The sequence below is a fragment of the Cyprinodon variegatus genome, unplaced genomic scaffold (assembly GCF_000732505.1).
Source record: "Cyprinodon variegatus isolate N-32 unplaced genomic scaffold, C_variegatus-1.0 Scaffold405, whole genome shotgun sequence".
NCBI classification, from domain to species: domain Eukaryota; kingdom Metazoa; phylum Chordata; class Actinopteri; order Cyprinodontiformes; family Cyprinodontidae; genus Cyprinodon; species Cyprinodon variegatus.
Genome location: NW_015150858.1, coordinates 624922 through 638819, shown reverse-complemented (window position 1 = coordinate 638819; position 13898 = coordinate 624922). Strand labels below are relative to the sequence as shown.

At 37.4% G+C, this 13898-nt stretch overlaps 1 protein-coding gene across 1 annotated transcript in view; it reads right to left on the bottom strand.

Moving 5' to 3' along the window:
• The window catches only part of nek7 (NIMA related kinase 7), a 96010-nt gene that overhangs the window by 18157 nt on the left and 63955 nt on the right, over positions 1 to 13898 (bottom strand). The window contains exon 8 of the mRNA XM_015387877.1: positions 1590 to 1684. Coding sequence (XP_015243363.1) covers positions 1590 to 1684 — 95 coding nt within the window. The remainder of the gene's footprint in view (positions 1 to 1589; positions 1685 to 13898) is intronic.

The following is a 13898-nucleotide window of genomic DNA, read 5'->3' as shown; positions in this document are numbered from 1 at the left end:
GAGCCGATTTACTGTGCACATGCAAACAAGGGAGTGCTTTTTCTTCTCTGACTTTACTTCAGGGTAGTCGAGTCCGACCAGCCCTCTATCTCTATGACGGCGAATCCGATGCGTGGATTTATAACATACAGTGTGAGCAGTCAGATCGCATCAGCGCATCGTGCCACACAGTGCAAGATATCGATATCATGAACTGTGACCTTTTAAACCCTGTGGTTTGGTCACACATCTTTGCAAGATGGCGGCACCAGAAGAGGCAGCAGCTGCATCAGCTCATATGATGCGTAGCACGCTGCAAACTGTGCAATGATACTGTATCTTTGACCGCCAGCGCCTGCTGGAGCTACGTCATCAAGTATCTTTTCTGGACTTGTAAATACTGCCACTCTTGAACGCATCTTTATTTATTTATGTTTGAACTGCTCTGAACCTTCCACATCAATGCCTTTTGCACCATGTCTCTCCTTTATACTTTATAAATGGAAATGCTCATTTCACCGCTAAGCTGCTAAATCACCGTTGAAAAGCTCTATGCATCGAAATTTCGTTTTATATACACTCAAGTTTGTCTAAGTCTAAGCACAGTTTGGGCTGTAGCTGAGAGCAATGACCGAAACAACCGTACAGTGTATGCTAGCCCTAACAGGGAAAGCAAACGAATGTATCCCTCCAACTTCCAGCCACTGGCCTTCTCCTGGGCGTGCATTTATTTTACCGACTCCACCCTTTCACTGAATTACAGGGTCTGACCAGGAGATGATGCTTCTCTTTAGACCTTATCGTCTAAAAATCATGACAGAAATAATATTTTAATATAAAGATTAATGTTTAACAAGGAATTGTAGGGGACCAGCCAAGGGCCCATCAATGAAAGTGGGGACATTTTGAATGGCTACTACTGTAGCTGTTTATCTGCACATTCAGGCTGGGTAAGGGAATGGATAAACAGAGAGGCAGCAAAATAGATGTGGAGAAGTACAGCTCAGGTAAGAATGTTCCAACAGGACATCTTTTAATTATATACTCAGCAAACATGTTGTTGGAGGAGAGGAAAGAAGAAAGCCATTATTAAAAGAAGTCCATAAGAAGTTCTGTTTGCAGTTTGCAACAGGCCAGAAGGCCAGATCAGATAGAAGTTTTTTTTGGAGATTAAATAAAGGACATAAACCTAAACTCAACATTTCCTTGGGGAAACAATGTTAACAGGTGTTCTTTCCGAAGTTTGACCCGCTTGAGCTGTTCTGCAAAGAACAACCAACATTTTGGTCTCCAGCTTAGAAACGCTTGTAGACAAGCCTCAAAAGACTTGTAGACCCATCTGTAAAAAGAAATGTTCTACTTCACAGTTATGCACCACTCTGTGTTGGTGTGTCACATAAAATCCAAATAAAGTTCATTACAGTTTGTCGTCATAATGAAAGATAATCTGAAAAAGTCCAAGAGGTATGATCACTTTGGATATAGGGTAAAAAAAGGAATATCCAGGGTTAAAAATAGCCCATCTGTTGAGGTGCATGTTTGGATCTGTGTGTTCTTCAAGCATTTCCTCCCAGACTGTGACAGAGTGTGCACATATTCCAACAGCTTACCTCGTAGAGAAGGCATCCTAGCGACCAGATGTCAGATTTGAAGTTGTAGCCATTTTCATGTATCCTCTCTGGTGACATGTAGTAAGGGGTACCCACTGGAACACAAAGGCAGTGAGGAGGGGGGGGAGAGGTAGAAAGAAAAAAAGGGAGAGTAAATGTGAGAGGGGCAAAAAAAAAACCATGAGACTTCATTCTCAATAGCTTAAAATAATGAGATTTTTTAAATTATGATTTCAATTACTTTTGCTTAAAAACATTTGCCATTACATTTTAGTATTTTTTGTCAGTTCTAAGGTAAATAAAATGATCTATAATACAGTACGACATCATCACACAGACCAGCTATAAACATCCAGCTGGACCAGTTACATACAGTAAATACATGTATATGTGCGGGAAACATATTTACACATAGAAAATACACATAAATCAGTTCTCGTTAGCGAGTCTCAGTAATGATCTGAAACAGTAGTCAGAGTTGGCCCATTTCCAGTTCTGGTTTTGAAACTCAAGAATCCCGAACTGCTGAGGCAAATGGCAAAGCTCCAGGAAATCAGACCATCACCCGACGGGACCCAGAGAGGAAGCAAAGCCCAGCTTCACATCCATGACACACTGCAGGAGGGTTCGGGAAATTTGCTGTTCTCTTAGCAGACTTTGACTGGCCGCTTTTATCATCTGCTTTCCGTTTATTGTGAATTCCCACGTAAAAGTCTATCAAGCAAATCCAGCAGGGCCAGTTTATTGATCACATATGGTTAGAAGATGGAAACTTCACCAAGCTCTTAGACTGTGTTTCTTTCACATCCCCTCGACAACACTAAGGGTGGTGCACTAAAATATAAAAGTGACATGTACGGCTCCCACGACTAATCGACGTAATCGATGACGACAGTTATAGTAATCTGTCGGGATCAGTATTTTTAAACAACACATTATGTTTATGCATTTATTTTATTTTACTTAACTTTTAACTTAAGCTATAGTTTTTCTCCACTCTGCTCTTTAAGAGACACTCCAGGCCTGTGTGACTTTACTAATGTGTCTTTACATCTTGATCTCGTTTAACCATGTCTGAGATGCAGTTCCAAAACCAATATGGCAGACAAAAGGACAAACTGGTCTAACATAAAAAGTACTTCAAGTCAGATAGACGGGAAAACTTGGACTTCTGTTTGTCAATTAAAGCAACGTAGTCATGCAGGACAAGAAGTGGAAGAGATCAAATAAACCTGACGATTACTCAGAACATTTCAAAGACATGATTGCCTTTTATTAAATTTGATCATCTCTCTCCTATGTTATTGTCTTGTGAAAGCATAAGAACAGAAGCAGTCAAAATTGGCCATTTCAGCGCTTGCAATTATTTCTAGTCTCCCCGGCCTTCAATTTAAGGATGAAATAAATTTGGCTTACTAAAATATTGAAAGTATTCAAATACTTTTTTTTCATAATTTAAAATCTTTACAAAATAGAATTGGTTAAGTTCATAACACAATATTGTAAAGTTAACTAAGACCTGATTAGAATCTACTAACAAAACAGAGTTAGGCCAAACATGGTAACATAAAATAGTAATTAATGGCAAATAAATAACTAAACAACTGAGAGTCTGATTCAGAGCTACAAAGTATTATAGATGCCAGGTTTGTTTTAACTGAATCAGAACACATTCATGCTATTTAAATGTTGCCTTAACAATGGAAAAAATAAAAGTAGAGCTTTGCTTTTTCTTTACTTAAGCCATTTTATTAACTTATTAATAGTTAGTAGGCCTATATATTTGTGTGACACCCAGGTACTTTTAACTTTGGCAGTTTTGCCCAGCATGGTAAAATGTTAAGACAGCAATTGTTTGGATTAGGGCTGCAACTAACGATTATTTTAAAAATTGATGAATCGGCCGATTTTCTTTTAGATTACTCGATGAATCGGACAAAAAATATTTTTTATATTAACCTCTTTATTCCAAAATAAACATTTTAGACAGAACAAACAAGCACACAAGTACAGGTTCCTCATTAACTGTACTGGTGCAATATGAAAAATAAATGTTTGTGTTAAAACTACGCAAACTTACATGAGAAATGTAGCTGTACATCCACAAAATATAGGGTAGTTTGTTTCATAAAGCGCAAAAAAAGACATTTTTGTTTTTTAAAGCCCCTAAGGGGTTCAAACAATAGGCCCCCCCATTTCAACAAATTAGTTTTTTTTAGACTAGAAGAGTTCTGCCTTTTAAGACAGGAAAGTATAGCAGTTAAAGTTGCTACTTGAGAAAATACTGAACCATAGAGATAAAAAAATAGCCCTGTGGTTCAAATTATAAATTGTATTTGGAATAAAAATGAGAGAATTAGGGGTGCTAAAAAACACATCCTCCAAAGACAGATATTTACATGGAAATGTAGCAAATATAATTAATTGACATATTACTGATCTTGCTGGATTTTATTCTGCTTTACTTCCATAAATTGCAGGATCTTCTTTACTTTATCTTCGCCAGAAGTTTTAAACTTTAAAAGCCTTGCCTCCATAATTTATTTATAAAGTAAATATAAAAGCTGCTTAAGCTAACTCAAATGAAATTAAAAGTAAAATAAGTAGCCAATTTTATCACTGTCTGTAACCTAATAACACGGTAAGGAAAGCATCAGATGAGCTACCTGAGAAACTAACGTTACGTTTCCCCACTTTGAAACGAAACAAACATGGTGGTTCCGTGCCATGTTAATTTGTTTTGACAAAAGTTGCATGTTACGACTTTTTTCACTTTACAAAGCGCAGGCTATTTTAATTATTGTGATCAATTTGCGCCGTCAATCCCGGCGCATGCTTCATTTGCAGTCTGGACGCTGAGGGTAAACATCCTGCGGCTCTGACTGCAGTGCTGAGAGGGACTCCTGCGGGAGCGGGAGAACGGGGTTGGGATGGGGGAGGCGCCCCACGGTAGAGTAGGAATGATACATGCTTTCACGTAAGTCTCCAAAAGCCGCCAGTGACACCGTAAAAAGTCGCCAGATTTGTCTCTAGTCGCTTTTTTGAAAAATAGTCGCTGGAGGGGTCTGAAAGTCGCTGAGTTGGCAACACTGCACCTGCAGCGCTGGCTCGCTCTGCCGTATTTTTTTTTTCTTCCCCCGTTTCAGTCAAGTGGATGTGATGACGGCGGCCGCGGATACGCATTAATCGCGCGACACAACTAATCGATGATAAAATTCGTTGCCAACGCTTTTAAAAATCGATTTTTATCGATTTGTTGTTGCAGCCCTAGTTTAGATGCACACCTGATTAACTGTACATGCGTTGGTTTTGTGTAAAATTGAACATTTTACAAAATTTTATAGCTTAAGTTTGATTCCTTTAGATTCTTTTCGATACAAATATGAATAAAACTAAATAATCTCATAAATACAAATAGCAGTCTTCGATCTTGTACTTAAAGTGTAGGATGTAAAAGATGGTTGATGGTTTTTGGAGTTCCACACGAGACTGATCAGTTTATTTTGTTGATTTCCAGTTCAGTCTTTTTGTGAAGACAATAAAGTATTATTTTCCAACACTAGATTTACCAATTGTTTATTCCATATAGCTGCTTGCTCATTTGGGATCTAACCACCTGTTATTAATTTGAACTGACCAGGGTCAGGATTGCTTTCTAATTATTGTTGAGATTTCAGCTGGTGTCTTGGCTTTCCATCCTTTTTGCACCTCCCTTTCTTCACATGTTCTTTTTCCCAATACCATTGTCAATGTCAATAGCACCTTTAGAAATAGATTTACTGAGAAAAATGGTGGCAAATTCAATGCGTATTTTACCCTCTGTATCTACATAGAAGTAACTGTGAATTGCCGACAAATGAAAGTTGTGCAGCAGAAACTTTCTAAAGCCATTCGCCACAATGCCCAGTCGATGAAGTGTAATTAATAAGAGAAAAACAGAGTACCAAATTAGATATTACGTCTAATAGCCTGAAAAGCTACCACTTTTACATTTATTGAAGATCTTATTGCGTGAAGAAAACAGGTATTAATCTTAGATGAGTGGTTCTGAGTGAATAAGCTTTGCACTGTGACTCTGTGACTCTGTGATTGTGAAAAGATTCAGCATCCAGGCTGGCATTAGAGAGAGAGAAAAAGTGTAGAAAAATGGAGAATAAGAGACTGTGGTTTTAATTGGTTATCAGGTTGTTGTTGTAATTTAGGTACATTCTTGGCTTTCCGTTTGTGTGTATAATCAGGCATGTTTGTGTGATAGCTGTGTGAGGTCTCATGGTGCGGTCTGAACAGGCTCCCCTAACATCCATTATTAGTTGATTAAAAGATTCAGCCTCTCTTATGCTAATAGTTGCATAAAAAGTACTGCAGCATTGGGCTCCGGCTCCTTTAGTGAGCTGAATTAAGGGCACATTATTTATTCATGCAAATAAATTGAAAGTCATGTAGGGATTGATTTCCATTATAGTGAATAGCAATGACAATGCTGTCTTTGCAGCATAACGGCGTAAGTTTTGTTGAATGGGAGGTGAGATGCCATCGAGAATAAAGCACTCAGCACTTCTGAATGCCTGCTGGGCGTACAGTAAAATGAACAAAAACTGGTCTCATTTGAGATGCAGTCATTTGATGGCATTTCCTTATAAAATTTAAACCTAAAGTTCCTGCCAGACTATCGTGATGTTTCTGACGGAAGTTCCATTAATAAACCTCCTTTTATCTTAGCTCTATTACAGCTTTCACTTTGCAAAAATTTAAATCACAGTCGCAGGCGATGAGTGAATTTCCATTCAGTCTTCTCATGATACAGAAATTCAGGCAGCAACATAGAACAAAAAAGACTTGAGATGTTTTCGGTTCTTCTATGCTTTTTACTTGAATCTTTTTGCACATCCATCTGAGCCATTGACACAATTCAACTCTTCACAACAGCTCTTTTCCTGATTCGGTTGTTTTGCTTCAAACCTTTTAAGGATATAAACTTAAAAAAAAAAAAAACTGTTAATCAGAATAAAGAAAATGTATAGAGAAGTGCATAAAATAAAAACAAATTGCATAACAGCATTTCAAAGGGACTCTTCGTCATAATATTTTAAAATGTAAAGTTCAGAGTAAATTCTTCTCTACCCATAAAATCTCAATGGCAAAAATGTGAAATATGTTTTAAAGAACAATTATTTCACATAGGACCTCCTGTGGCTGGATTCATTTCTCCTCTAATTCACAAAATCAGTTATGATACCTACACTATATTTAAACTATTTTAAGATATTTCAGCATAAAATAGAGAGAGAAATCAATATTACAGGTGGCTGGAAGTTATCAACAACAAGCTGGTTCTTTTTGTCTTTGATTCAATACTTTTTTTAAACAACAGGAGTGTCACACTCAGACTGTGTGCCAAAATAAAAGAAGTTGCTAGCCAACCTTGTTGTTTGACAGCGGCATATGATGCAGGAGCTCCTCCTAAGCTCCTTCCATCTCCAAAGTTGTGTCCTTGGGCAAGACACTTCACCAGCATTGCCTACTGATGGTGGTCAGTGTACGGTAGCCATGCTTCTGTCAGTGTGCCCCAGGCCAGCTGTGGCTACAGAGTAACATGCCACCATCACCATCAGAGTATAAATGTGGATATGAAAAAGCGAATGACTGAAAAAAGTACTTTGGAGTACAGCCAATTTACCATTTATGTATTTACAAATGTTTTACTTTTGCTTACAATATTGACACAAGGCAAACAACTGGTCCCTTTTCTTTGTTTACAGATATTCTCCTTCTTGCCTCTACTCAAAGCTGCCTTTCCACCTTTCAATCCATAAAAGTTCAATACTTTTAACACAATCTGTGCATTTTGTATGCAAAAAAAAAAGGCAGCTTTCCATTATGTCTTTTCACCGGGGTTTATTTCGTCAGTCTTATAACCGAATGCTTGTTGAAACACAGGCTTTGGTGAATTTCAACTGTTGGTGAATGTATGAATATATGTTAGGATGTAACTACATTTATCCATAACCAAACATCATAGTTTAGATATGCACAGTCAGAGGATGAACAGCATGTTCCATGGATGTCTGAGTAATCTTTTATCAGTAACAGAACTGGATAGGGAAAGCTTCAGATATAAACACAGAGTTTTCCATAACAACTTTCAAAAGAAGACACAAATGTTCCTTTAGTTGTTTCTTTTAATTAGAGTGAATAAAAAATGGGTGAAAAAAAATCATAATAAAATAAATAGTTTAGGATACTACTTAAATCACTCCCCACCAAATTAATGTGTACCTGCTAAAGGCTCTAATGCTATTTTTTAATCAGCAGTGATAGAGCAGCAGTGCACATGGGAGCTGTAAATAGTTGGCCTTAGGTGCTTTTTGCCATGTGTTAATTCTATACTTTGATAATGAGATTATTATTTATTTTTTACATGTTACATCCCTAACTGAGATCTGTGCACTGCCAAAGCTAATATATTCTATTTTCTAACACAGTTAAAGAGGGATTCTTAGACACTATCAATACTATTACCTCCATCATGTTCTTAACAAATGCCCCCTAGTGTCCAAACTTTGGAACGCAGTGTTTAATGTTTTCAGGCCTTTTATTTTGCATTAGGTTAAGAACTTATAAATAGAAACAAATGGTTTCTGCTTCTTCCTGTCTTCTTTAAAATGATATAAATTCCATTTAAGAGTCACAATGAATTGCTCTTCTGGACCCATTTCTGTCTGCTTTATATTTCTTAAAAGAAATACAAAGAAAACCCCAACATTTAGCCTTTCCATTTCTCTTTCAGCTAAACTGTGACACAGAAACAGAGATATTTTCCAAACGGCAATTTAATATACTGTTGGACTCCTGGTGTATGTCCAAACTAAACTGATTGTGTATTAGCACAAGTCCATATCTGAGCAGGAGACAAAACCAGCCTCTCTTTCCGTCTCTCCCAGAGTGTGCGCAGTGTTTTAGAGGGGGAAGAAAAGTGTGTATGTGTGTTGGTGTGTGTACTGAGAAGCAGCTGAGTTGAAAGCCTTGGAGCTGACAGGCTGTAAGCCTGGACCTCCATCCCAGCTCCACCACCCAACTCCTCTGTTCAGCTGGATGGCTGGGCTCATTACAAACCCACGCAATGGCATGCACACACACCGTTTCTGTGGCTATCTTTGTGAGGTCATTTAATGCAATCCAAGGCTCCTTTCCCCTCAACTTCAGCAGATGACTTCAACCTTCAACCTAAGATTTCTTCAACACATGGCACTAAAACCAGGACTTCACTTGCAAACAGCCACCTAATGTTTAACACTGAAGGAGGAAGAGACAGAATGTCCTTACTTTTCCAAAATGGGCACAGTGAAATGATGAAAAACTAAAACCTGGTTCTCACAAAAACAGTCGGACACAGATATAAATACACATCTCACCGTTCTCCCCAGCAGCTTTTCTACCTTTTTTCCTCCTCTGTTTTCTGTCATTCTCTCATTGTACTCTGTTCCTGCCAACTTCTTTTTTCTCCTCTTTTTTGTCTCTGTCACAGCTTTTTCTCCTACCTGAGACAACGTACATTTCTTTCACTTTATCTCTGTCACCCCTTCCCCTGGTTCTTTTGCTCATTTCATTTTTTTCTACCATATTGCCTCGCTCCCTTTCTTCCTCACTTTGCTTTCTCTTTTCACTCTCTTCTATTCTCCATGCCTAGGTTTTTCACACCTTCTCCCTCTCCCTCTTTCACCTACACCATCATCTTTCCCTGACTAAAAGTCAAAGCACCAGAGGGAGGGACAGCGGGAAGGAGAAGTGACAACAAGCAAGGCACAGAAACAGCAGCAGGAGAGAAGGCGAGGTGACAGAGGGAGACAGAGAAGATCTGCTGTTTGAAACACACAGTGAGAAATGTCAAGGGGAAAGTCAGAGGGAAAGGGGGGGTGGGATGAAGAGCCCGGAGTCTCTTGTGTCGATAGGTCATGGTAACCTAGAGAAATTATGTGCTTTTTAGAACAAAAATGTCCGCTAGTATCTGGATTTGAAAAATAAATCTACATATAAATGGGATTTTTGTTTTTCCTTTTTCATATCGTTCACCAACAAAAAAATACTATGATTCTATGTCTCAAAGAGTATCAAACATCTTTAGGAGGAATAACAAACAACTACAGTTGATGTTAATTACATTAACATCAACTGTAGTTGTATTTAGTACGTTTATAAGCAAAGTATTTTAAAGTCTAAGTCAGAAAATACACATAAGGATTATTTTTTGCCATGTAGGGTGTAAGAATTTGCACAACAATTATAAAAAAATTTAATAAAAAACAAAAAAAAACAATTTGAGTAGTAAAAGCAGATTAACTGATCACCTTGACCAGATTTCAGGTGGGGCTGCCTGTCCTCCGTCAGCCTAAAGAGGGTGCTGTGGCCTCAGCTTTTAATGAGCAATCACACACATACACACACTTTCAACCTGCTCTTCTGGCACAGCATGATGTTTGGTTGATGGAGCTTCTGTTTTAGCTGGTCATGTGACTAACACGTTCTCAGAGTCAGAGCTGTAGCACAGGGCGCTGAGAATAGCACACAGTTTGAGGTAATAACAGTTCGACATGGGGAGGAGACACGGTGTGAACGGCATCCCGGTTGTCGGTTGAGTTTGTTCTGCTGAGTTTTCCAATGTCTGAAGTTGAACGACTGTCCAGAGAGATGCAGGATAAACGCTCAGCTGATAGAAGTCTGAGTGTTGACACCGACATCTATCAGAGTTTACATTGCTTTCTGACATTTAAACACTGCCTCCAGTCTCATGACTGGGAGTTTCTCCAAATTGTATGTTATTGGAAAATATTATCTGCTTTTTTGTGCGTGTCTGTGCAAGACAAATTAGAAAACTATTTCAAAAGATTTAAACATATTCTAGATGCAAACATACCCAGAGTAATGACAAAAAATGCAGTTTGCCCAAAACCACTTCCTTAATCAGGGATAAAGTTGTCCATATTGGTAATTGATTAAACAATTATATTTAAAGGTAATTGATTACAGAAAGTATAGTAGAATTACTTTAAAGGAAACTGTTTGTAAACATGAGGTAGGCTAAGAATATTAACATGACCCAATCTAAAAAAAAATAATAATAATTCATGCATAAGTTAGAAATTCACATTGATATGTATCAGTCTGTTGGGGTTATAATGCAATACCTTAAGCCTATGAAACTGCTTGAGGGTGGCTGTTCAAAGCTAATGCAGTTAACCTGGAACAATTAAGAACTGTGACAGCACTGCTCAGCCTAACACTCTAGGAGAACAATGCAGTCTCAACCTGAAGGACAGAAAAGAACATTCAAAGCACTGCAGGTCGCTCTAGACTCAATTAAAGGTATAGTGGAGGATTTTTGCAAATTTTTGAAAAGACTCGCCCTCTCCACTTAAAAAAAAAAGTGCACATGCACAACCCTGTAACCATTCTCGAGAGGGAACGCCAATAAAACGCATGCAAGAGTCCATTTCTTCTCATGCACGCTCTTTAAAACTTCCTGTTTGTATTGCTAAAACAAACTTACTTTACAAAAGTAGATTTGCAATTTTTAACTATGTCAGACTCACCACGGTTAAGTGAAAATGGGAACGAGTACATAGGACGGCCTTACATAAAGATATCAGCAAAAAGATTGACAATTAGGAGGACCACTTATTTCGATGATCCTCCCAGAAAAAGAACATCCTCCACCATACCTTTAGGGTCAGTGTTCATGATTCAGTATGGAGGAGGACACTGGGCAACAGTTTTAAAGCACAAATCACTGCTGAACAAAAAAAAACTGGTCTCAAATTTGGAACAAACCCTTATTTTGTTAAGGGGGCAAATATTTTTCATCCCTATGCTCTGCTTGGTGTAGATATATTTGTGGCTTAACTAATTAAATAATTTAAACACTAGATTATGTGTTTATTAGAGGAATCTTGATGAACTGCAATATGCAAACGTGACAAAATATAGAACAAATCAGTAAGGGTGGAAATCCATTTTTTTTTTTACGGTTCTTTACATTAGCGGTGTAATTATCCAAGTAATTTATACCTAGCAGTGACTTGAGCGTACATGCAGTTAGACAGTGAATACATGAGTTACAAGCAATCACCACCTTTACTGAGAACATGAAATACTCATAGGATTTACTTCCCTACAATCTGCAGAGGAATCCTAATTGGTGCTTTCTGATGCGGTTAATGAATGATCTCAGTAACTTTAACAAGTTTCATGATTTGTTGAAATCTCACTCCCATTGGTCTGGGAACTACAGCTTCAGGGAAACATCTGGCTACACACTGGTTCTTTAAATTGTTTTCATGTCCAGAACAGAATCCCATCAACACATATATTTGAAAAAAAAAACAGAAATCTATCAGTTTTAAAGGACTGACATGAAATTAAGTAGGTTTGAACAGCATCTGCATCAGAGGTTTGCCATCTATCGGCTTTTGCTTAAAAGTTTTTCTCTCTCCATTGATTATCTTAAGCACCTTGGTTTAATTTACAGCTTTTAAAATGCTAAAACAAATAAACTCTGTTCTATTTGTAAAAGTCTAATGGTTTTTCTTAATTGAGCACTAAAAAAGTCATTAATTTGTGGGATTTTTTTTTACCATAACTTGGTATGCATATAAAATATCAATGAGCTTTTTTTTTTCATTCAAAAAGTGACAAAGCATTTGTAATGGACAATGACCAGAGAGAAAAATGGATCTCTGGATAATAGAGATAGTACTACTATAAAATGTGTGTTTAATTTAAGTTTTTTCTTTTTAAATGGAATCGATTATGAATTAAACCTTTCAGACAGGGAGGTGGGAAATAAGGTTATTTATGCTTTTCCATTTTTAAGTTTCCTAAACTGTGCAGCAACTACAACTCCAATGTGCAATAGAGCAAGGATTTTATCACATAATAGGAGCGATTTTCCTACTATACCATATCTTATCCTCTTTTAAAAAGGTCTACACAGAGGTTGTTCAATTATTCATTCTACGATGTGTTTAGTTACGTGTACAAATATATGCATTTGTATTTTATTACACAACTTTTGTATTCTTAGGTCAGCGTAAGTTGTTACTTAAATGATAATTACCTAAAGGAATTAATATGTTATAAAGTACATGGCTGTGAAAAATAATCTCTGTGATACAATGTTCCTCTGACAACCTGAGGGCTCAGCTTTCAGATGACTATTTCTTTTTTATTTCTACACAAATCATCTACCTAAACAGAGCAGCAGAACTTGTCATGGTAAAGCAGCTCCTTGACAGCACTGACCACCACATGCATGACTATATGGACTACTGGAGTTAAGAAAGAAAAAAAAAGGAAAACTTGAATATCAGCTTGAGGAACATGACAGAGCTCCTGGTTTTGACTTAGGCCAACTTCTGACTGCCCAGATCCCAACAGGGACAGAAAAAAGGAAGTCTTATCCATCAAGACCACACAGTGGAGCCCTGCAAGCTTCCCACAGCTGGTAGCACAGGTCTGTTAAAAAGCTCATGTTCACAACCTATTGTTTTAAAGAACATGCAGTCCTGCAAATATCAAACAAATTGTTTTAAAGATCTGTGAAGCTTGGCTCTGCAACATTTAAAAAAGTGCTCCCTTTGAGTTGTTCAAATCTCTTTATACAGACATAGATAAAAACAATTCATGACATGCTCCTCTACTCCCCTTATATGGAGAAAAAAACCAAGTCCTACGGCTTAAACAGTGTATAAAAGGTTAAGTAGGCACCATCAAATTATAGGTTCTGGAATCAACTTCAAAAAACTGTCTTCTTTGATCAGTTTAGTTTCCACCTTGCTAAGGCATTAGGATACACTTAAAGAAAAACTTATAGAGCAGCCTGGATTCAGGATGCAATATGGCTGCCCACATAAAAAACACTGATGGAAGTTCTTGATATCAACTATCTAATAGTAATTTTATGAGTTTCTACCATGTTAAAGCCCAACAGTACATTTCCATACAACTCTATTTGTTAACATGTTCCTCTACTAGTAGTTAAAACATACTGCAAATCGTGGCAGCTCTTCACTGTGGAACTAGAACGCCCTAAACTGGGTATTATTAATCTCATTCAAAGGCTTTGAAATCCAAACTGGGATTATATCATTTAGCTGATTTTGGCTCTAAACACATCCATACAACAACCTGAATAGTTTGGGTTTTTAAAGAAAACCAAGAGGCAGGGTTTAAGTTTTAAGATATCAAATTAGATACTCCTAAAATTAAAAACCAATATTTATTGTAATATACAGACACATTTCAATCAGAATATAA